The 25,197-nt window shown below is 33.6% G+C and overlaps 1 protein-coding gene across 4 annotated transcripts in view; it reads right to left on the reverse strand.

Annotated features, from left to right (window-relative positions):
• The window catches only part of LOC127704699 (zonadhesin-like), a 66,809-nt gene that overhangs the window by 25,614 nt on the left and 15,998 nt on the right, over positions 1-25,197 (reverse strand). For all 4 annotated transcript variants that reach the window (XM_052208868.1, XM_052208857.1, XM_052208847.1 and 1 more), the window contains 10 exons: positions 22,991-23,235; positions 20,752-21,011; positions 20,091-20,365; positions 18,372-18,583; positions 16,656-16,818; positions 13,657-14,529; positions 12,221-12,412; positions 3,134-3,378; positions 691-986; positions 49-323 (listed from right to left, as the gene is read on the reverse strand). In XM_052208868.1, coding sequence (XP_052064828.1) covers positions 49-323; positions 691-986; positions 3,134-3,378; positions 12,221-12,412; positions 13,657-14,529; positions 16,656-16,818; positions 18,372-18,583; positions 20,091-20,365; positions 20,752-21,011; positions 22,991-23,235 — 3,036 coding nt within the window. The remainder of the gene's footprint in view (positions 1-48; positions 324-690; positions 987-3,133; positions 3,379-12,220; positions 12,413-13,656; positions 14,530-16,655; positions 16,819-18,371; positions 18,584-20,090; positions 20,366-20,751; positions 21,012-22,990; positions 23,236-25,197) is intronic.

Here is a 25,197-nt window from a genome sequence, read left to right on the forward strand (position 1 = left end):
TATCAAAACATTTTTTGGTAAACATTTTCATAACAGTTAAAGACTTACGACAAAACTTTAAGTTTCTCCATTTCACTATATATCCATGTTGACTACATTCAAATGCAGTACGCTGTAATGTTGGACAATATGCATTATCCTGATCGGAGAAACAAACGTCAAATTCACAGTTAGAGTACATCTTGACAAAATCTACTTTCTTTGATTCTCTACAAAACTTGAATGGACTGGTTTTTGATATAAGGTACCAGCAATAATCATCCTTCTTAGTTCGTTCTTGATCTTTTACCAAACATTTACGTGGGACATGAACACCAACTAAACTGTTGAGAAGATTGAACATTAACACAATTCAAGGTATATAATTACGCTTTCTATTGCCAGATATTTAATCCAAAATAACGTAAACATTTTTTTTTCAATCGCTTAAACTGATTTATAATATATTAAATCAAAATATACAATCTCTAATTTTTTTTCAGCAAATAAAACCTTTTGCGTAATACACACAATATTCATTTTGAAAAGAAAGGGAAGTCAATGTAATTCTACGTCAAAGAGTACTAAAGCAGCTGTGAGTAACGATAAACTAAAAACGAATAGTTTACCTAGAATATAATTAAAAGACAAAACGCCAAATAATTAAAGTTTCTTGAAAAGATCACAAGCTATAATTGTACATTTTCTTACTTAAAGAATGGTTGATCATCATCAAAAACTTTGTCCACCCAATCAATCCCAGAAACAACTTTTACGGACTTGGTCTGGTAGTCATCCTGTTTATTTTCATTACAGTTTCCGCAAAGACCAGATAACTTTCCAGCAAAAAGATTTTTAGAAACCTTTACGTTAATCATATGATCACCATCAAACTGGACTCTGATGTTACATTTGGAATGAATTGCAGTGATGAAACTTCCACTTCTTGTTATCTCTATGGATTTATTTACCAGTACTGTTGGTAGTTCTATAGCTATGCCGTTTACCTAAGGTACAAGTCCAACATGCAGGTGTGTTTATTTTAAAGCAAACATACAAATATTTTCTAGATCAGGGATTTTGCAAACCTTTTCAAGGATTATGAATATCTGTATATTTAATAAAGCTTATTACATTGTTTCCTTAATTTTCGTCATAAAAAAACCGGTAGGTCACCAGCTGCCAGATAATTATCATATAAGAAATTCCATGTAACCATAATACGTCTTATTTTTGTTTGGCTTTTTGAAATTGTAGAGGCTGGTATTCTCAGTATTTTTGATTTCGATTAATCGATTATGTAATTTCGGTTGGACGACATGATAGAAGAAGATCTCGCCATGTTTAATTGAAATTGAGAAAAAAAAGTGTGCCATATACGGCCACGGCAATCATTGCCTGCTTGTAGAAACATCTTGGTTTTTGTTACATATCATAGATTAGACAATTGTACTCTTCCTGTAATCATTTAATTTTTATAATAAAATTTGTTAATGCTTTATAAATATTTTTGGCCGATTCATGTTTTTTTTCAGCTATCAGCACTTTTATGTTGACATGACATATTATTTTGTTATGTTTTGTAAATTTTCTCTTTATAAATGTTAATTTTTTTTTTGGTAAAACTACAAAAATTTTTTTTTTTTATAATAATGTATTTTCCTATTATGTCTGTTTGTTTTGTTCACAAATTGTTTTCAATTTAATGGAATTTTATGCGACTGTCATACAAGTGAGAGGTTAACTAGCTATAACATCTGGTTTAATCCACTATTTTCTACATAGGGAAATGTGTGTACCAAGTCAGGAATATGACAGTTGTTTTCCATTCGTTTAATGTGTCTGAGCTTTTGATTTTGCCATTTGATGAGGGACGTTTTGAAGTTTCCTTGGAGTTCGGTATTTTTATTATTTTACTTTTTAATGCCTGCTAAGTTGAATCATGTATATATAGTAATTATTTACAATTAATTGTTTTTGTTTGCATTTAAAGTATCCTTTTCGAACATTTTGGTGACGAAAAGGTTGAATCGCGTTTTTTTTGAAATATTGATAGCGACATTCTGGCAGTTATTAAATATTCTAAATGATAGTGTACAGAGTTGATTACAGGAGGTGTCCTTTTTGTAATCTATCATATGTATAAAATCAAAACCGTAATTTTAGCTGATCGTACTTATTTTATGTTCCCGAATTTCCAAAAGTTTATAACATGTTGTTTTCATTCTTCCATAGAAATCATTTTACAACAAGGAAATTGTTAATTTCCAAAAATAATGTCCAAATTGTTATACTTTCTTGAATATTTTCAAGTAGCTCAACCTCAAATTGAGACACACAGAATGATAATATGGAAGTACAAATATATTTGGAATGATATCGAACATGTTGCTGTCATTAATAATTATAATTCATTTACCATTTGTGCTGTTTTGACGAGGAGAGGACCAGATAATAAAGATGTCAAAACTAGGGGTATAAAATGTTTGCATCAGAAATGACTTTCAAAATAATTTAATTTTCTCTCAGAGAAACCGCATTACAAAGACCATTTCGGAGTTCGTAGAATGTTGGTAATTTGAATCACAATATGTACTCAAAATTTAACTACATACGTAAAAATATAACAGCTTCGAGCCATCATACATATCGAATAAAATGATATGGACAGAAAATAATAGTAAAATATAACTATTACTGTCTACTTGGAAGGAATTGCGCATATTGTCTCAAATGATAAAAATGTGAGTATGCAGAATCTGTTTGTTTGAACATGAATGTTTAACTTTAATATGTAAGCATCTATTGTTTCCAGACGTTATAGGGTCCGGGTCGAAGGCTGTTAGTGGTTTTGAGTATAAAGGTATAAGAACCTTCTGTTGAAAAGTACTGACGTAAGGATATAATACTAACAGTTATCTATATGAATGCTTTCATAGTTGTGTATGCGTATCTAGAATGGATGTAATTATTCTTCAATTTTTTTACTGGATTTAGATTTAAGGAGGTTACATTATTCACAAACAAAATATGTTTTTCGTCGCTTGGATAACCTGGGGATAACCTATTTTTCTTCAGAACTGTAAAACTAGACTAGCACTTGTGTCACTGATTAAGGTACTATATTCAGAGATAATAAACAAACAAAACTTACCATAGTAGTTTCGTTTTGCAGTATGCCAATTGTTGTATTCACAATATATAAATCAATCAACAGAGTGTAGAAAGCATGCTTATAACCATATCTTCTCTTGTTTTTCGTTTCAACTCTAAATGAACATGGATCATTTTGAAATGTAGACTCCCACAAGATATATTTAGATGTTCGCATGAAATGTATATCTGCGCCATCAGGTGTGTTGTAATGGAACCCACCATATCCTGAGCATGTGCAAAAACCTTGAGATTAAAGAAAAATCAAATCAACAGAAAAATACATTGGAGTTAATAGCAGTATTGGGTTTTAACGCCCATCAGGTAGTTTTTGAACCAAATAAAGGTTCACAACCTTTAATATTAATATATATATATATATAAACAATATATATATATAAACAATATATATATATAAACAATATATATATATACGAGGATATCGTAATAAAACCTGCCGACAAAGGGGGCGCTGTGGTTGTCATGAATAAAACAGATTACATAGCAGAGGGAAATCGCCAACTTTCAAACTCCATTTTTTATAAACAATTAACCACAGATCCAACACTAAATAATATTCGAAAGATCAACACCATCCTTCAAGAGATGTTCGACAAAAAGCATATAGACAATGACACCTTTGATTATCTCCGACCTCTTGAGAACGAAGCAAAAGCCGGAAGATTCTATATGTTGCCTAAAATACATAAAACGGGCAATCCAGGTCGACCAATTGTTTCAGCAAATAGTCATCCAACTGAAAAGATATCAGAATTTTTAGACCATCATCTAAGACCTCATGTGAAAGAACTTCCCTCTTACATTCAAGATCCGACTGATTATCTAAAGAAAATGGAAAGCCTCAATCCTCTACCAAGCAATACTATACTTGCATCCATGGACGTGTCTTCTTTATATACCAACATTCCACAAGACGAAGGAATAGCAGCGTGTGAAGAGGTATGGAACACCCGTAGTGAAAAAAATCCTCCAACTGAGTGCCTTGTTACACTTCTGAAACTAGTGCTAGGGAACAACAACTTCTCTTTCAATGAAAAACATTATCTCCAGATAGACGGTACTAGTATGGGCACAAAAATGGCCCCGTCATATGCCAACATATTTATGAGCCAACTTGAAAAACGCCTCTTGGCTAGTGCTCCATACCAGCCCTTATCATGGTTCCGATTCATTGACGATATTGATTTCAAATGGACAGATTCACAAGAACATCTTAATGAATTTCTAGGACACTGTAACTCTTTCCACCATTCAATAAAATTTACATATGAATCATCTATGGAGAAAATAAACTTCCTCGACACTACGAGTTACATCAAGAACGGAACCATTATAACGGACCTTCATACCAAACAAACGGACAAACATCAATTTCTTTCTCCTAAAAGTTACCATCCTAAACACTGCTCCCGTGGCATCCCATTCAGCCAGGCATTGCGAATCAAGAGAATATGCTCTACTGAAAATACGCAAAATGCTAGACTTGGACAACTACGTAAACATCTAGTTGTTCGAGGATACAATAACAACATCATTGATAGCGCTTTCGAAAGAGCAAACAAAACTAGTCGCCAAGAACTTCTAGAGTACAAAGATAAGAATAAAGCAGCTAACAGAACACCCCTTGTACTCACTTACCATCCTGATTTTAAAAATGTGTCTTCCATTGTTCAGAAGCATTGGAAAATTATAGAAAATGATTCAAATCTTAAAAAAGTATTTTCCTCACCACCAGTCATGGCCTTCAGAAGACCTTAAAACATCCGTGACAAATTAGTGACATCTGTATTAGCAAAGCAGCCTACTCCATCTCCCGGTTGCTACAAACAATGTGGTCGAAGGAACTGCCAATACAAGCAGTTCTTTCATCAGCTCCGTTACTAAACAAAAGTATACCATCTACTCAAATTCCAACTGTAAAACGGAGAACTCAATTTATATATTAACATGTGACACATGTGGCATTCAGTATGTGGGAGAAACAATGGACAAATTTAATATTCGGCTCAATAACCATCGTTCATGGTACAAAACCAACAAAAACTGTCCTCTCACAAGACATCTTCGTTCAACGAAACATTCTTTTGATAATGTTACCTTCCAAATCATAGAAGTCAACACCGAGTGGGACACCACGGCGAGAAGGAGAAGAGAAAATTTTTGGATCCACCAACTCCACACTTTAGAACCTGATGGTCTTAACGAAAAAGATGAGAAAAGATACAGGAAAGATAAAGAATAATTTAGTACACAGCATCGTCCTTTTTATCCTGTAATATTGGCCAATGGACGTTGCTAACTTCAACTACCAATTTTGTAAAAATCTTGAACTTCATCCAAATTATGTATTATTTTCAAGGCAGCTAAATTCAAGTGCAACATATACATTGAGCTGCAAAAGTTTCTTATCATCTACATCCGATTTCACCTGGATAGATGCACGCTTGATAAAGCTAGTTAGTCTAGCGAAATATTGCGTTTATTTTCATCATTTTGTAAATATTTTAAACATTCTTATATTTACATACTAAATAGTGTGTTAAAATTACATTGTTAGGCAATCTATATATATATATATATATAGAAGTCTATAAAAAGGACCAACCAGCAAATTTACTATGTACCGGATCGTCTAGAATAGACGATACTGTGCAGATAAGGAAAAAATTATATAAGTCTAGAGATTTGCACAACGATACTAATATAAGATGGTATTATACGAAGATGTTGTTAATAAATCGTGTTGACAAATATTTCGGCTTAACAAATAGCCTTCTTCGGTGTCAATTATTTTAACAATACTGATAACATGTATAAAAATAGCTCAATAATACAGGTAAGTTTTGGTCTATTGATTTAATCCAAAATCCTGAACATCATAATATAAAACAAAACTCAATACTCAAATATACGTGACTGTGTATATTTACAACCCAAAATGAGTGAACAATAAAACTTAGTATTTTTTATTGATGCCGTTTGGATGATGTACATTTAGTTCCTTTATCCAAAAGCTTTCCCGAACCTGTCGCTGGGCATCACTCCAGTGAATGTTCTGTTCAATCACTAGGATCTTCATGCGGTTAAAGTCATCAAGTGTGTGACCAGACTGTCTGAAATGCTGAGAAACTGGGAGAAGTGGCTTCTTAGAGATATCACTCCTATGGCCATTGAGGCGTTTGTGGAAAGGCTGCTTTGACTCACCAACATATTGGAGGCCACAAACCGAACATTCTAGAATGTAAATAACATTCATACTTTTGCAGTTAACATTGCAAAATATCTTATAGTTATTTTCGGTTGCCTTACTGTGAAAAGTTGATGAGTGATGCATCTGTAGGCAGCATTTGCAGCGTTTTTCATCACACGAACGACATTCTCCAGAAGTACTTCTATTATCAGACACTTCAGCCCGCACCAGCAGGTTACGCAGACTATTGGGTTGCCTAAAAGCTATCATGGGAGGCTCGGGAAAAATCTTGGATAGTTTGGAATTCTTTTCAACTGTTTTCCAATGCTCACGAATGACACCGAAGCTGTTTTTGAGAGATGGGTGGTAAGTAAGAACACATGGAGTCCTTTTATTTTTCTTTTTATATTTGTATTCTAACAGTTTACTCCTTGGAATAGTTTCCGCTTTCTGAAAGCCTTTTTGGATAGTTTTGTGTTTGTAGCCCCTTCTCTTCAAGCGGGTTTCGAGTTGACGTAGTTGTTTTTTTGTTGTTTCTGAGTTGGAACATATTCGCTTGACTCTGAGTGCCTGACTGTACGGGATGCTCTTAGTACAATGAGCAGGATGGCAACTTTTAGGGGACAGATATTGGTGAGTGTCAGTAGGCTTAGAATATAGATCAGTGGATATGATGCCATCTGTGAGCGAGCTGGAGGTATCGAGGAAGGTGATTTTGGATTTAGATTTCTCATGAGTAAATTTGATACTTGGATGTATGTTGTTGGCATGAGTGATGAATGTATCTAAATCCTCGTCACTTTTATTCCATTTCATATCCACATCATCTATAAATCTAAACCAGGAAAGCGGTTTTTCGATGGAAGATTCAAGGAGTTGTTTTTCTAATTTGCCCATAAATATGTTGGCATATGATGGAGCCATTTTGGTGCCCATAGCAGTTCCATTACCTTGCAGATAATGGTCTCCATCAAAAGTGAAGTTGTTGTTTTTGAGTACCAGCGTGAGCATTTTGACCAGGCATTCAGTAGGTGGATATTTCACTGGTCGGGAATTCCAAACTTCTTTACATGCATCAATGCCATCTGCATGTGGAATATTCGTGTAGAGGGAGGTGACGTCCATAGAGACAAGTGTCGTGTCGGAGGGGAGTGGATTTAAGGCCTGCAATTTTCTAAGATAATCGGTAGTATCTTTGATGTGAGATGGTAAGTCCTCAACATGTTGACGAATGCCACAAACACCTGGCAATTTATCCAACACATTACTTCGCAAATGGGATCAAACCCTCTACCATTGTTCCAAGCGGTTAATGGTCCTCCTCAAACAACACTGCGAAGAATATCTGAAAACTCTTACTGGCGAATTTAACACCCTTTCAAATCGCTGCAAAAAAGATCTCACATCTGACAATTGTGATGCTATCAGTGCTCGCCTTAAAGACATAACAACCATACAATCTCAAAATTTGAGTGAAAGGCAGAAAAGAAAATTCCGTAGGGATGGCATCGAACATATCAATCCTTCTTTACCATCTGAAAAAAAGAGAAAACGAGTAAGGCGCTTTAAACGTAGGTCATTAGAGACTGATTCGCCCTCCAACATTGTGGTCAATCTTTCCAAACACCAGTTAACGGAAGCTGAAACATCTCTTCTCTCGAGAGGCTTAAATTTCTGTCCTTTACCTACCCCTGTCAATGAAACTAAATTGTCGGAAGACCTTGACAATTTTGCCAGAAGTCTACGCATTAAGGAATATTTCGCGTCGAAGGAGAACAACAACAGATGCTCGGATAGCGACTCAGAAATTTCAGAAGACGAAAACAACTACAAATTTATAAAAAACAGTACTTGGATCCCTAAACCGAGCAAAAATGCCACCTTGGAATCATTTATTGACAATTTTAAGTCGGACATTATTAGAAATACTAGAAATAACAATAAACCTTTTGACAATCTTACCAATGAAGAACGAACTGCACTGAAAAACTTACGATCTAACGACAATATCGTCATTAAACCTGCAGACAAAGGCAGTGCAGTGGTTGTCATGGATAAATCTGCCTATATTCAAGAGGCTGAACGACAACTTGGCGATGCAAGGTTCTACCAAAAACTAGACTCTGATCCTACTACATCTTTTAGCAGAGAAATAACTGATAGTTTGGTAGAAATGCACAACGATGGTTTCATCGATGAAAAGACTCTAGAATATCTGAAACCAGAAAATCCAAAACCGGGCAGATTTTATCTTTTACCTAAAATTCATAAGGCCAATAACCCAGGAAGACCTATAGTTTCAGCGAACGGTCATCCGACGGAAAAAATATCGGAATTCGTCGACTTCCATCTTCGTCAACATGTTGAGGACTTACCATCTCACATCAAAGATACTACCGATTATCTTAGAAAATTGCAGGCCTTAAATCCACTCCCCTCCGACACGACACTTGTCTCTATGGACGTCACCTCCCTCTACACGAATATTCCACATGCAGATGGCATTGATGCATGTAAAGAAGTTTGGAATTCCCGACCAGTGAAATATCCACCTACTGAATGCCTGGTCAAAATGCTCACGCTGGTACTCAAAAACAACAACTTCACTTTTGATGGAGACCATTATCTGCAAGTTAATGGAACTGCTATGGGCACCAAAATGGCTCCATCATATGCCAACGTATTTATGGGCAAATTAGAAAAACAACTCCTTGAATCTTCCATCGAAAAACCGCTTTCCTGGTTTAGATTTATAGATGATGTGGATATGAAATGGAATAAAAGTGACGAGGATTTAGATACATTCATCACTCATGCCAACAACATACATCCAAGTATCAAATTTACTCATGAGAAATCTAAATCCAAAATCACCTTCCTCGATACCTCCAGCTCGCTCACAGATGGCATCATATCCACTGATCTATATTCTAAGCCTACTGACACTCACCAATATCTGTCCCCTAAAAGTTGCCATCCTGCTCATTGTACTAAGAGCATCCCGTACAGTCAGGCACTCAGAGTCAAGCGAATATGTTCCAACTCAGAAACAACAAAAAAACAACTACGTCAACTCGAAACCCGCTTGAAGAGAAGGGGCTACAAACACAAAACTATCCAAAAAGGCTTTCAGAAAGCGGAAACTATTCCAAGGAGTAAACTGTTAGAATACAAATATAAAAAGAAAAATAAAAGGACTCCATGTGTTCTTACTTACCACCCATCTCTCAAAAACAGCTTCGGTGTCATTCGTGAGCATTGGAAAACAGTTGAAAAGAATTCCAAACTATCCAAGATTTTTCCCGAGCCTCCCATGATAGCTTTTAGGCAACCCAATAGTCTGCGTAACCTGCTGGTGCGGGCTGAAGTGTCTGATAATAGAAGTACTTCTGGAGAATGTCGTTCGTGTGATGAAAAACGCTGCAAATGCTGCCTACAGATGCATCACTCATCAACTTTTCACAGTAAGGCAACCGAAAATAACTATAAGATATTTTGCAATGTTAACTGCAAAAGTATGAATGTTATTTACATTCTAGAATGTTCGGTTTGTGGCCTCCAATATGTTGGTGAGTCAAAGCAGCCTTTCCACAAACGCCTCAATGGCCATAGGAGTGATATCTCTAAGAAGCCACTTCTCCCAGTTTCTCAGCATTTCAGACAGTCTGGTCACACACTTGATGACTTTAACCGCATGAAGATCCTAGTGATTGAACATAACATTCACTGGAGTGATGCCCAGCGACAGGTTCGGGAAAGCTTTTGGATAAAGGAACTAAATGTACATCATCCAAACGGCATCAATAAAAAATACTAAGTTTTATTGTTCACTCATTTTGGGTTGTAAATATACACAGTCACGTATATTTGAGTATTGAGTTTTGTTTTATATTATGATGTTCAGGATTTTGGATTAAATCAATAGACCAAAACTTACCTGTATTATTGAGCTATTTTTATACATGTTATCAGTATTGTTAAAATAATTGACACCGAAGAAGGCTATTTGTTAAGCCGAAATATTTGTCAACACGATTTATTAACAACATCTTCGTATAATACCATCTTATATTAGTATCGTTGTGCAAATCTCTAGACTTATATATATATATATATATATATATATATATATATATATATATAAACAATTCTAAATTGAAAACAACGTTCAAACCTATGATTGCGTTGGATAAAACACGCATATTTTTAGACGTGTGCATGCAAAACAAATTTCTTGGTAGAGGGGTCTAAATACAGCACAAACAACATTTTCCAAAAGACAAAAAAAGTGAAAAAGTATATTTTAACAAAACGCATTTGACTAGCAGGTCGAGCAACGGATGTTCTTAAACCCTGCTGACTGCCATTGGCGATTGTCAAATAAACGGATCACCAGATGTAACAAAATGGATCTTAACTATTGATTTAATACCAAACAGAAAACAATAAACTTGCGGAAAAGATGGTACACCGCAAACAAAACATGCAAAAATTAGTACCCCATATCCAGAATTCGACAATTAATATATATATACGTATATAATATGTGTTTTCAGCCGTGTATCACCTTCACTGGTGATCCAATGGGTGGAACTGTCCTAGAGTTATCACTTGTTTAGACGTAATTATCAAACTAATTATTTCTGTGACTGCATCATACGATCCTTTAGTACAGATAACTTAGCTAATCTGCAATCAATTCCATCTTCATGCCTAATATATCATGTACTGTGTTACAACTCTAGATTCTACCGACGAGGAAAGGTAACACTAGGCCACCGAAAGCTGAATTTTTAGTTCAGTCTAGGTGGCCGAGTGGTCTAGAGCGCTGAACACGGTGCAGGCCGTGTTGTCTCGATATCCCAATAGCATGAGTTCGAATCCCGGCGAGGGAAGAACAAAAATTTGCTTCCGCAAATTTGCAGATTTAACATTGTGCTGATATTCAGAGAAATTATATATATTGCGGAAGCAAATTTTTGTTCTTCCCTAGCCGGGATTCGAACTCATGCTTTTGGGATATCGAGACAACACCGCCTGCACAGTGTCTAGCGCTCTAGACCACTCGGCCACCTAGACTAAACATATATATATATATATGGGTTGGTTGAATTGCACCAAGAAAAATTATTAGTCGCCAGTTCACAAATATTCTTCCATATATTATATATATAGTTTGTAACTATTGCGACAGTTCTGATGAAAATGATTCTAAAGGAATTTTTAATAACAGAACATCCGATGGAATAAACATAAATTTTAAACATGGAACTTATCTGTTTAAATCGATAGAGCTTTCCTCAAGAAGTACAGTTTCCAATGCTCACATTGGCCTGCTCGTACTAAAATTATCTTCACATAATGTTTTTCCTAGCGGAACTTAAGATATAAGACTTTTTTTAAGCCTGTTAACCACTTTTGATCAATTATGTTTATTTTCTACATGTCCCATATGCAGCGGTTCTCAGGAAAATATTTTCGACAATAAAAGAAAGGACGGAAAAAGTCATTGAAATGTTAGCCAATCAGAGTATGCAAGTATTTGGTAAAGGAATAAGACTGCAGACGTAGGTAGCAAACATTAATGCAACCATTTATACAGTTACATACTTTTCAAAACAGCCAAAGCCAGGAGCTGTCTCTGGTAGTTGTATGTCATAATTGATCACTATATTAATATTTAAAGGTTTGTTAGTTTTTTCTTCTGCATTTTATCGTATATTTTTCCGCTCTCAATACCTTTCATATTTTACTTTACGGTATGGGTTTGCTCATTTTAGAAGGCTGAATTATTGGATGTAGTTGTTCACAGACGGAAACCAAGTATTAATGCAAAATCACATGATGATCTTCAAGGTTGTTTTGATAAATACTCACTTATACATTTCATGGTATTGCAATCTTCAAAAACGATATCCTTATCAAGTCCGTTACATATTTTGCCACCATGCATAAGTGAAGGTTTTGTACAAGATCTATACCGGATTCTCTCCCTCATTCCTCCTCCACAACTTCGGCTACAGTGAGTCCATGCAGACCATGATTTGAAAGATGACCAACCGCCGTCTACTACGAATAATGATCAATGTCATATTATAAAAGCTTCTGACGTACAAAGTTAACTTTTAGATTTACATCTCTACATTATATTTTCCCCAAAAAAGATCAATCAGCAATACGTCATAATAGTTGAGTTTTTAAAGGATCTTGTAATTTGATTTTCTAATATCATTTAATGATTTACGTTGTATGATAAATGAGAGGCAAGTGTTCCATCCTTTTAAAATTTCACATAAAATGAATTTCTCAATTGTTAAAGGGGCATTAGCTACGAGATATAAAAATGACATTTTTTTTTTTTGTTCAATCATTAATGAAAGTGAAATAGTGAAATAATAATTCGCTTTTTAACAGCCAGTTTGGTTCAGTTATGTCAAATTAAGCAAATAAACATTGCTAATGAATTATTCTCTCGCAAGTGAATAATTCGACATCATTGAATCCGTATTCATGTGAACTTTAATTGATCCCTATAGCTAGAGATGGGTTACGCATGAACTAGGCGTGTTTACTTATTTAATGGAAAATAATGTAAACATTGAGAGTAAAACAAGACTAAACCATTTGGTTGACTGATTCGATCTAGAAAAACTCATTCTTATTTTATATTTATAAAAAACGATTATTAACATATTTGCTTAACCTATAATATGAAATCAAACAGACCTAGAAAAGTCCAATTGCACGAGTTCGCAATCTATTTATATCTATGTTTATATCGGGTTATATTACCGTCGGCAGTCTTCGGAGATCACCTCGATGGTTAATTAGATGGCGTCTAGACTAAAATACACACGAAATGCTGATTTATACTATCGAGCCTATGCATCGTAAATTGTTTATTTTAGACTTTTTATAATTTGGATATGCGTTTTAGTATGTTATAAAAAGTCTAAAATAATATAAGTCGAATATAAGAATTTGAGTCAAATCGGTGAACATGAATTTGATAGCTAATGCTCATTTAATATTTTATCCAGATTTTTCTATTAAAAGCGCACAAAACTTTTCCGGCCTCTCTCTTCCTGGTTCAACATATGGGTAAAATACAAACTACAAAAATTTATCCTTTGGTCGTTGAAACAAAACATTCCTTTTGTTTATTATTTGGTAACTGATATATCACAATGCTCGTTTTTTCCTTATGTCACAGCTCATTTAGAATGGTAATACAATTAAACCTTTTTATTATTACAGAGAAAATAAATTCAGTAGACAAAAACAAATTTGACAAGGACTATTTTACAATATACCTGATTCTGATAGATCTTCAGACATTGTCAACATCCGTGGCGTAGACATTCTAGTTCTCTGTTTTGTATGGTCCGTAATTGTGGTAAGCGAATATGTTGTTGTGTTCAATATTGATGCTGCGTCTATACCAAATATATCTGCCGTTGTACTCGATTTTTCATTATGTGTTTCGACTGTCGTATCTTCTATTGCCGACATAGTATGAAACTGAAGTTTTTCAATTAAACTAGTAGTGGTTTTATCTAATTGTTCATAATCAGTGTTTGTGGTGAAGATAAAATTTGTAATCCCAACCGATTCACTTGTTGTTTCATATTCGTTTTTCTGTTTGCTATTTATATTGACAGTGTTAGCAGTAGTAGTTTCAATGTGTTGGCCCTCTGTTGTTAAATTCAAACTGGATGCTGTAACTTCATGTCTTTCATGTTTTTCAACTGGAGATTCACCATTGACCGGACTCGTATTATTTAATGTAGTAACCTCAGTTAGAGCTTCTTCAGTTATTAAAGACGTTTGTTGCTTTGAAAAAATATTTGACTCACTCGTCGTTGTTGCTTCTAAATTGTTATCTTCCGTTATGTTTGCAAAATTTCGAGTAAATTGTTTTGCTTCAGATGTCGTGTATTTGGTTGTGTGATCCTGTAAAGTGCTTTGAGTGCTCGCAAGTAAATTCGCTCGATTTTTAACAGGGATAAATGGCGATAAAGTGTCATTCACTGTAATTGTAGTGGCTGGAAAATTGTCTTCTTTTGAAGTTGATTCCGTCTTTAATACTTCCTCTTTTTCTGTTACTGACTTATTCGAAAGTGATGAGATTTGGGATGATACAGCTGCAATTTTTTTTCTGGTAGTGGTCGAGATGTCTTCAAGTTCTAAAGCAGTGTTAGCAAAAATGATAAGTTTTCTTTTTGAATTTTTTCTGTTGTTATTGAAAAACAAACACGAAATTGACTTACTGGTAATATGATAATAAAAATCTTTATATAAGCCTACTTTACACGTACAAATGCGCATTTTGCAGCAGTGAAAGCAATTGACTTGATGTATGAGAATGAAAATAACACTTATATATATATATATATATATATTGCGTTGGAAGCAATTTTCGTAGAATTACCTTAATCAGGAAAGCACAAACATTTTATTTCACATAATGCTATTAAAATGATTTAAACTCAATTCTGTTTACGATTGAAAAGGTCTCCGCACGTCTTCTAATTAGACCCAGGTCAACAAAATTTTATTGAAAAAGCTTAAAAATCAAACTTAAATATTTTCTTATGCAAAAAAAAATCAAATTACATATAATAAAATACTTGTATATAGAAATTGTATTACAAATTTTAAATTCATTTCATTTTCAGTAATTCAACATACTGAATAGATTAAACAAGCCGTCTGATATCAGATATCATTATTATTATTTTTTTAAAATGTGTCGTTTTTGCAAAACATTTTTCAGAATTAAAGAACCTTAGTGAGCACGCTCACATACCCCACGTCCCCACATTATCACTGGAGAAATAAAATAACTGTAAGAAAAAAAAATTGTATAAGAAAAAAAAATTGAATCATAATTTCCTGTCGATATGCACATCTACATAGTATGTCCTTATTATCTACAAAGTTTCATGAAATTCTGTTGTGTGGTTTCAGAGGAGTTGCGATGACAAACTGTTGCAGAGGTATATTGAAGCAAATAAGTTCAAAGGGGCGTAACTCCTAGAAAAAAAATTGAATTGTAATTTCCTGTCGATATGCACATCTACGTAGTATGTCCTTATTATCTGAAAAGGTTTCATGAAATTCTATTGTGTGGTTTGAGAGGAGTTGCGATGACAAAAGGTTGCAGTAGTATATTGGGCAAATAAGTTCAATGGGGCGTAACTCCTGGAAAAAAAATTGAATCGTAATTTCCTGTCGATATGCACATCTACGTAGTATGTCCTTATTATCTACAAAGTTTCATGAAATTTTGTTGTGTGGTTTCAGAGGAGTTGAGATGACAAACTGTTGCAGTAGTACATTAAAGTAAATAAGTTCAAAGGGGCGTAACTCCTAAAAAAAATTGAATCATAATTTCCTGTCGATATGCACATCTACATAGTATGTCCTTATTATCTACAAAGTTTCATGAAATTCTGTTGTGTGGTTTCAGAGGAGTTGCGATGACAAACTGTTGCAGAGGTATATTGAAGCAAATAAGTTCAAAGGGGCGTAACTCCTAGAAAAAAAATTGAATCATAATTTACTGTCGATATGCACAACTACATAGTATGTCCTTATTATCTAAAAAGGTTTCGTGAATTTCTGTTGTGTGGTTTGAGAGGAGTTGCGATGACAAGAAACAGGACTGACGGACTGACGGACGGACAGACGGACAGACGGACAGACGGACGGACAGACGGACGGACAGACGGACGGACGGGTCAAAAACATTATACCCTCCGCAACTCGTTGCGTGGGGTATAATAATATCTATTTGGTCAACATTCGTCATATTAATTCTAATTTTTCATTCTTATAGTCTCGCTTTCAGAAGATGAAGGTGCTTTTAAAGATCTGTTAGACTCATTAACAGCACAGTTATTTAACTGTGTGCTTCATTTCTAGTCTATTTCATCTCTTTCATGGCCGACTAACTTCATGACCGGAAACCTATTGCTTCAATCTTAAAGATGACTGTATATGGACAATTGCTTGCTTCTACTGCAAGGTAGTACGATATGATTGCATGCGTATTATGATATGCTGACTATAGCGTACAGGCTTATTGTAGTCCTAGTTTTAAAGGGAGTGTCTGCTGGCAAATATGCGATACAAGTGTTATTCTTAAGTTATGTACACCATTGTTTTATCAAGTGTTTGTGACTTTGAGATTTAATGTGTCTTATATTTGCATATGGCATAACATAGATTGATATAGTCAATTTGTTACACTGTGTCTTTGAAGACTGAGTGCTGATTGTCAAATTCACGTTGCACAATCAAAACTTACTAGAATTCTTTGTACAATCATATATTCCAAAGTTGTTCGATGTGCACAATTCATCTACTTTACAGATTTTCGCCGGCTGAATAGGTACCAATACGAAGGTTTTATTTACCATGACACACTTTTGTAACACAGTACAGTTACCTTTTGGATAGAAATCGCCCACCTGCAAAGATTCAAACAATGACAATAATTACCAATTTAAAGAAGCAGTACCTACGAAATTCAGGTTTTGAAGTGATCACTGAACATCCGCATTATTTATAGATACAAATGAAAAAAATATGTTTTATGTCATTGTCAGGATTCTAATGAACGTAAGTAAGAGAAAACACACACCACAAATTGGCCTATGAAGCACATGTTTTTAATTACGACATTTAGTAATAAAGTTTTAAATTACTTCAGTTTTCGAATTAAATTTGCCGGACATTGATTTTCAATAATCTATTATTTGAAATAATACCCATTTAAACGTATCGTATGTAAATCGGTAAGGATTTCTATATAGAGCTGATCATGATGAGGCACATTAGGGGTAATTGTTATTACAGAAATATTTGGGATTTCTCGCACATTATCAATGTTACCGACTAAAAACACATTGAGAGATGAATGAATAATATATTGATAATCTATCATTATAAAGATAAAGAGATATGGTATGATTGCCAATGAGACAACTATCCACCAGTTTTCAAATGAAGTGGATGTAAGAAATTAAAGGCAACCATACAGCCTTCAACAATGAGAAAACCCATACCGTATTGTCGGCTAAAAAAGGCCCGACATAGAAATGTGAAACAATACAAGATAGAAAACTAACAGCCTAATTCATACAAACACAAAAATGCCGGACATGAACCACCGACAACCACTGAACTACAGGCTCCTGCCTTGGAACAGGCAAATAAACAATGATGAGGGTTTAATCATGTTTGTGAGTGCTCAACCCTCCCCAAACCTGATTGGTGTAAAATCACAACATAAGAACAAACTGTAAAATCTAGTTCGTTTAATATTTGAAATATATTTTTAATGTCTGTTGTGGTAGTTTCTTAAGTTTCATGTTAATTTGCTTTTTGTCCTTTATACGAGTTATTCTGCTGTGTAACATTTATTGGGCATCTTTGCTGACAACATTTGTTTATAGGAAAAATAAGATTTCAGGCTTTAGCCTTAACACTCATCTACCTGTTTCACATTTTCCCTATATTAATCATTGTTTCTGGCATATTTTGCGAAAATTCCTATTCATTTTCTTTTTTAGTCCTATTCTTGAAGGTTGTCGATTTAAACGGATAGACACGAGACATTGTAAAATAATATAACTAACAATGCAATGGTGAAAAATAAGACCCATTTTACTGACTGGCGAAGCTCATCGCTGGTGTTCGGTATTTTTGTTATTTTACTTTTGTCTTGTAGACTTTTACTGAACAGATGATAAGCGTTCAAGAATAAGAAATCCAGAGGGTGCAATATTCCACTGTTATATCCATAATATGGGAAAGAATTATCACGGGACAATTCCAAAATGTGGTTCTTCTTTCTCATGCATAACAAGAATTATTTCAATGTTTACTATTACCTTGAAAGACATACATTAAGTTTTCTATAAGGAAACTTAGTTCAACACCTATGTATATCTGCAGGTTTTGTTTATATGTATCCTAGTTTTCAATTGCTTAAAAAAGCACTCATAAAAGTAACACTTACTGCCAATTTTGATATTATGCCTCCAATATTTACAAAACATGATCCACATTTATCAATAGTTACACATTTGTCGTCCTTTAAATAGGTTTTATCAGGACATGTACAGCCGTCGACAGGTGGATCCTGGCAATTCTGAGTGGCAGTGGGATTGTCACATGTATTCGTACAGGAAACTGACGTTTTGTAGACAAAATCATCTTTGCAAGTTAAGGCTGTAAAATTATTGGTAGTGTATCTATTGTTAGTTGATAATCTGTTAGTAAAGTTAGACTATGACAAGCTTGACATGACTATTCCAACGCATATTATAAGAATTGCTAAATATGAGAGGATAAGCTATGCGATCGATATTTCATTTGAAAATGATTACATTAGAAATTGAAAATACTCTGTTTGATAATTCCTATGCATATTTTTATGTTTGATTTTCTTTTTTTTTTGCCCTTTTCGTTTTAGGTGTAGTTTAATCATGAAATGCACATTAAACTTATCAAAAATGTAAGACTATGATGCATTCGCCACACGCGGGTTTCGCCTACATCAGTGACGTTCAAAAACAGTTGACAGCCAAAAAATTCTTAAATGACGTGCTAAATTTGTCTTTTAAAAGTCCTATATCTAGTGATAGCAAACCCTCAGTGTTTTCAATAATTCAACATTATCTATAACTATATATTAACGAAAATGCTTGTATCAATAATATTTCACACAGCACAGAAACGTATTACTGTGATAGTGATACCATTGAATACAAAACGTCCAACAGCAGTGGCGTCAACCTAGAGGTTAAAAAAACTCATCAAAGATACCACGTAATAGCATCCAAATCTCAAAAATTCTTTAAAAAGAAACAAATCAAGGCAAACAAGCCCCTTTCCCCATACCTCCCCCAAAAAACCCCGCACATGAACTATAAAATGACAGAAACCGGTAGCGTCGACATAGTAAGCATATCCTGATATTGCATGCATCGCATACCAAAATGACACTTCGGGATCAGAAGAGTATTCTGGTAGCTAAATATATTGTACCGCAAAAACATGTCGCTTGTGAGTTGAGACAAGAAAAATTGTACAGTTATGGTGATTTTCAGTCGTTGTTCATCATAACTCTGTCGAAACAATTTTGTAAAAGACGTCTATCGAAAAATAAGACATAGTCGATTTTCTGAAAATTTTCAAAGATACAAATGACAGTGAAATTTATTTTATTTTCCTTGGCTTTCCTAACATTCAATATAATTTATGCGTAAAAGAGAGTCTGAATAAACCAAAGGGATATTCAAACCCATACTCGAAGACAAACCGACGACATCATGGCAAAATACGAATAAAGACCAAAAGACACACAACTGTCTTCAAATAACAAATAACAACACAAAAAACTAAAAACTGAGCAACTCGAACACGCCCTCCCCCCCTTCCCCCCAAAAAAGGGTGGGATATCCGGTGTGACAATCGTCGTGTTCCCCGTGTAAGTAACGCTTCGGTGATGTCACATTAAAGGAAAATAAGACGGCATTGTGGTCAAGACAATTGAAACATTTTCGCATGTAAGTCATTTTGGTTCTCCAGACGGTCTATTAAAAATGTAAAAGAAGTATTCACTTTTGATTTTAACTCATATAATGAAAAGCGTTTCTACAAAGGTGACTAGTGCATGTCTGTCTATATCATAAAATGTTTTGGCAAACATTTTTCATAACAGTTAAAGACTTACGACAAAACTCTAAGTTTCTCCATTTAACTATATATCCATGTTGACTACATTCAAATGCAGTATGCTGTAATGTTGGACAATGTGCATTATCCTGATCAGAGAAACAAACGTCAAATTCACAGCTAGAGTACATCTTTACAAAATCTACTTTCTTTGATTCTCTACAAAACTTGAATGGACTGGATTTTGATATAAGGTACCAGCAATAATCATCCTTCTTAGTACGTTCTTGATCTTTCACCAAACATTTACGTGGGACATGAACACCAACTAAACTGTTGAGAAGATTGAACATTAACACAATTCAAGGTATATAATTACGTTTTCTATTTCCAGATGACCCTTCTATCAGAATATTTAATCCAAAATAATGTAAACATTTTTTTTTCAATCGCTTAAACTGATTCGTAAAATATTAAATCAATATATAATCTCTAACTATTTTCAGCAATTACAATTTTTTACCTAATGCAAGCAATTTTCGTTTTGAAAAGAAAGGGACGTCAATGTAATTCTTCGTCAAAGAGTACTAAAGCAGCTGTGACTAACGAGTATTTAAAAAGGAATTATTTACTTAGAATACAATTTGAAGACAAAACGCCAAATAATAAAAATTTCTTGAAAAGATAAGATTACAAGCTATATTTGTACATTTTCTTACTTAAAGAATGGTTGGTCACCAGCATCAAAAACTTTGGTCTGGTAGTCATCCTGTTTATTTCCATTACAGTTTCCGCAAAGACCAGTTAACTTTCCAGCAAAAAGATTTTTAGAAACCTTCACGTTAATCATGTGATCACCATCAAACTGGACTCGTATGTTACATTTGGAATGAATTGCAGTGATGAAACTTCCACTTCTTGTTATCTCTATGGATTTATTTACCAGTAAAGTTGGTAGTTCTATAGCTATGCCGTTTACCTAAGGTACAAGTCCAACATGCAGTTGTGTTTATTTTAAGGAAAACACAAATATTTTCTTATCAAATATTTCTAGATCAGGAATTTTACAAATCTTTATTAAGGACTATAAATATCTGTATATTTAATGAAACTTATTAATTGTTTCCTTATTTTATCATATTAGAAATTCCTTGTGACCATAATAAATCTTATATTTTTTTCTGGATTTTTTAATTTGAATGGGCTGTTAATCTCAGTATTATTGATTTCGATTAATCGATAATGTAATTTCGGTTGAACGACATGGTAGAAAGAAGATCTCGCCATGTTTAATTGAAATTGAGACAAAAACAGTGTACCATATACGGCTAAGGCAATCATTGCCTGCTTGTAGAAACGTCTTGGTTTTTGTTACATATCATAGATTAGACAAATGTACACTTCCTGTAATCATTTAACCTTTACAATAAAATTTGTTAATGCTTGAAATTTTTTTTGGGCCCATTCATGTTTTTTTTCAGCTGTCAGCACTTTTATGTTGACATGACATTTCATTTTTTCATATTTTGTAAATTTTCTCTTTATAAAATGTTGAATTATTTTATTGTAAAACTACAAAAAAAGGCATTTTTTATGATAATGAATTAATGCCTGCAAAGTTGGATAAGTTATATACAGTTATTATTTACAATTAATTGGTTTTGTTTGCATTTCAAGTATCCTTTTCGAACATTTTGGTGACAAAAAGGTTGAATTGCTTTTCTAAAATATTGATAGCGAAATTTTGGCAATTATCAAATATTTTAGATGATAATGCACGGACGTGTTGTTTTCATTTTTTTTCATAGAAATCAGTTTACAACAAAAAAATGTTGATTTCCAAAAATAATGTCCAAACTTTTATACTTTCTTGAATATTTTCAAATAGCTGAACATCCTGTATGCGCCTCAAATTGAGGCACACAGAATTATAATATGGAAACACAAAATGTATTTGGAATGATATCAAACATGTTGCTGTCATTAATAATTATAATTGATTTACGATTTGTGCTGTTTTGACGAGCAGGGGGCCAGATAATAAAGATGTCAAAACTATGGTTTAAAATTTTTTCAATAGAACTGACTTTCAAAATAATTTATTTTTCTCTAAAAGAAACCGCATTTCGGAGTTTGTAGAATTATGGAAATTTGAATCGCACAATGTAGCCAAGAATTTAACCACATATGTGGAAATATAACAGCTTCTAGTCGTCATACTTATCAAATATAATGATATGGACAGATTGATTTAAATATAACTATTACTCTCTACCTGAAATGAATTGCGCCCATTGTCCCAAATACAAAAAATGTTGAAGATGCAGAATTTGTTTGTTTGAACATGATTTTTTAACTTCAATATGTAAGCATCTATTATTTTAAGAGGTTATAAGATCCTAATCGAAGGATGTTTGTGCATTTGAGAATAAAGGTATAATGTTCAGTAGTTGTCGTTTGTTGATGTGGTTCATAAGTATTTCTCGTTTCTCGTTTTTTATATAGATTAGACCGTTGGTTTTCCCGTTTGAATGGTTTTACACTAGTAATTTTTGGGGCCCTTTCTAGCTTACTGTTCGGTGTGACCCAAGGCTCCGTGTTGAAGACTGTACTGTGACCTATAATGGTTTACTTTTATAAATTTTGACTTGGATGGAGAGTTGTCTCATTGGCACTCATACCACATCTTCTTATATCTATATAAGAACCTTCTGATGAAAAGTACTGATGTACATAATACTTATACGTAACTATATGAATGCTTTCATAGTTGCATGGATGTAATTATTCGTCAAATGTTTTACTGGATTGAAATTTAAAGAGGTTACATTAAACCCCAAAATATTATGTTTTCTCCGCTAGGATAACCTGTTTTTCTTTAGATTTTATAAACTAGACTAGCACTTGTGTAACTGATTAAGGTACTTAATTCAGAGGAAATAAACAAACAAAACTTACCATAGTAGTGTCTTTTTGCAGTATACGAATTGTTGTATTCATGATATATAAATCAATCAACAAAGTGTAGAAAGCATGCTTATAACCATATCTTCTCTTGTTTTTCGTTTCAACTCTAAATGAACATGGATGCATTGGAAATGTAGACTCCCACAAGATATATTTAGATTTTCGCATAAAATGTATATCTGCGCCATCTGGTGTGTTGTAATGGATCCCACCATATCCTGAACATGTGCAAAAACCTTGAGATTAAACAAAATTTCATATCAACAGAAAAATAGATTGGAAATAATAGAAGATTTTGTTTTTAACGTCCATCAGGTATAATTTTTAACCAAATAAAGTTGACAACATTTTATCTGAATATTTACCCGACAAGAGATCAAATCAGCAACCTCCTTTTCTTTGTGCACAACCGTCACTTTGTGCACAACCGTCATAATGATACCATTTGTGCGTTTTAATAAATTTTGGCTTTTACTATCAAATAAGGGGAATGTGAGGTATACGTTAATGATACATTTCGAATTATTGCTTATCTTCAAATTACCATGTAACTCAACACAAATCCACATAAACTACAACCAATAAGAAAAAGAGTTATTTTCGTGTTGAGGAATCCCTTCAGTTTAATTTAAATTGCCACAAAACAGTGTTAAGGAAGTTTCCTCTCCTGTTTAAAAATAAAAAGCTTTTAGAAAGACTGTCATAAATTGATAGTATATAAATAACGGAACTTAAGCAGTAAGAAAAAAATAACAGGTCCGTGATTTTGTTTTTGATATATAATCAATTAAACTTCGGCGGGAAATTATTTTCTCTAGATTTTGCATACATTTAACATTAGCCTTTTTTTCTTTCAAAAACTATGAAAAAATACCAAGGAATTTATAGGATTTCAAAAAATGGCTTTTTTAAACTGAATGTAATTAAATTATGAAAAGTAGTAGGGGTTAGCGGGCAAAATATTTATTGGCAATACATGGATAAAACTAGAGGATTCCGAATATCAGAGAGAAAGTCAAAAATAAGAGTAGCGAACATCATTAAGAAAACATTTGCTTAACTTCCAATAGAGACACTACAAATATATAAAAATAAGGAGATGTGGTATGATTGCCAACGAAACAATTATCTACTAGAGTTCAAATAAAGTGGATGTAAGCACTTATAGGCAACTGTACGGCCTTCAACAATGTGAAAACCCCATACCGTAAAGTCGGCTATTAAAGGTCCCGACATGAAAAATATGAAACAATTCAATTGCGAAAACTAACTGCCCGATTAATAACAAAACAATTACAAATCATATTTCAGGTTTCCTATCTAAATTGGGATTGCGTCGCTTTTGTGAGGGGATTTTCTGTTCATTATTTGATATCTTTGGATCTGAAATATTTGGTTTCGGGAATATAACGTTATGATATAAATGTATCACTTATTTTAAAGGGCAAAAATTAAACCAAACAATATATATATAACCATCGGCAGTTTTCGAAGATCACCATGATGAATAATAAGTTAGCGTCTAGTTTAAAATTGCACGAATAGCATATAATTATAACGACTTTTTGGATTTTTTTGTCAGTTAGAAATACGTTTTAGTACGTTGAAAATTAAAAATAAGGCTGTTGGTCAAATTGGTGAACACGAATTTGACAGATAATGCCTCTTTAAAAGCTTTTTACATTTTTTGTTGTCTCAGTCAATGTAATGACATACCAGTTTAGTAATTCCGTAATATGGACGAAATTTACAGAATTTTGTTGTTGTTTAAATAAATGTTATCCGATGAAAAAATAGCTTACAGTATTTTGAGTTCGACATAAACTCTTCTTTAAAGGGAGATAACTGAAAATTACTCTTACTGAATATAAATGTCGAAATAAGTCAAATTCATGGTGTACGGGTGATAACTTTTTATATTCTATCATTGGGAAAATATTAGTTTAAAAAAAAACTGTCGCATAGGAATACACAAACGGAACAAAAATGATGAAAATTCCCATGTTTTAACAATATTTTCTCTGAACAGTAAAGCTATGTTTAATGAAGTTGGCGTGTGTGTAAAATCAAAATAAAAATTTAAAGTCGGTACTATTTATTAATACATTATCAATAACTTTACTTATTACTCTTTCAATTTTACAACATTATCCTTGTCACAACTGTGTTTCTGTATTCAAAGACGATGATAAACCAAC

This window comes from Mytilus californianus, unplaced genomic scaffold (genome assembly GCF_021869535.1).
Source record: "Mytilus californianus isolate M0D057914Y unplaced genomic scaffold, xbMytCali1.0.p SCAF_1, whole genome shotgun sequence".
NCBI classification, from domain to species: domain Eukaryota; kingdom Metazoa; phylum Mollusca; class Bivalvia; order Mytilida; family Mytilidae; genus Mytilus; species Mytilus californianus.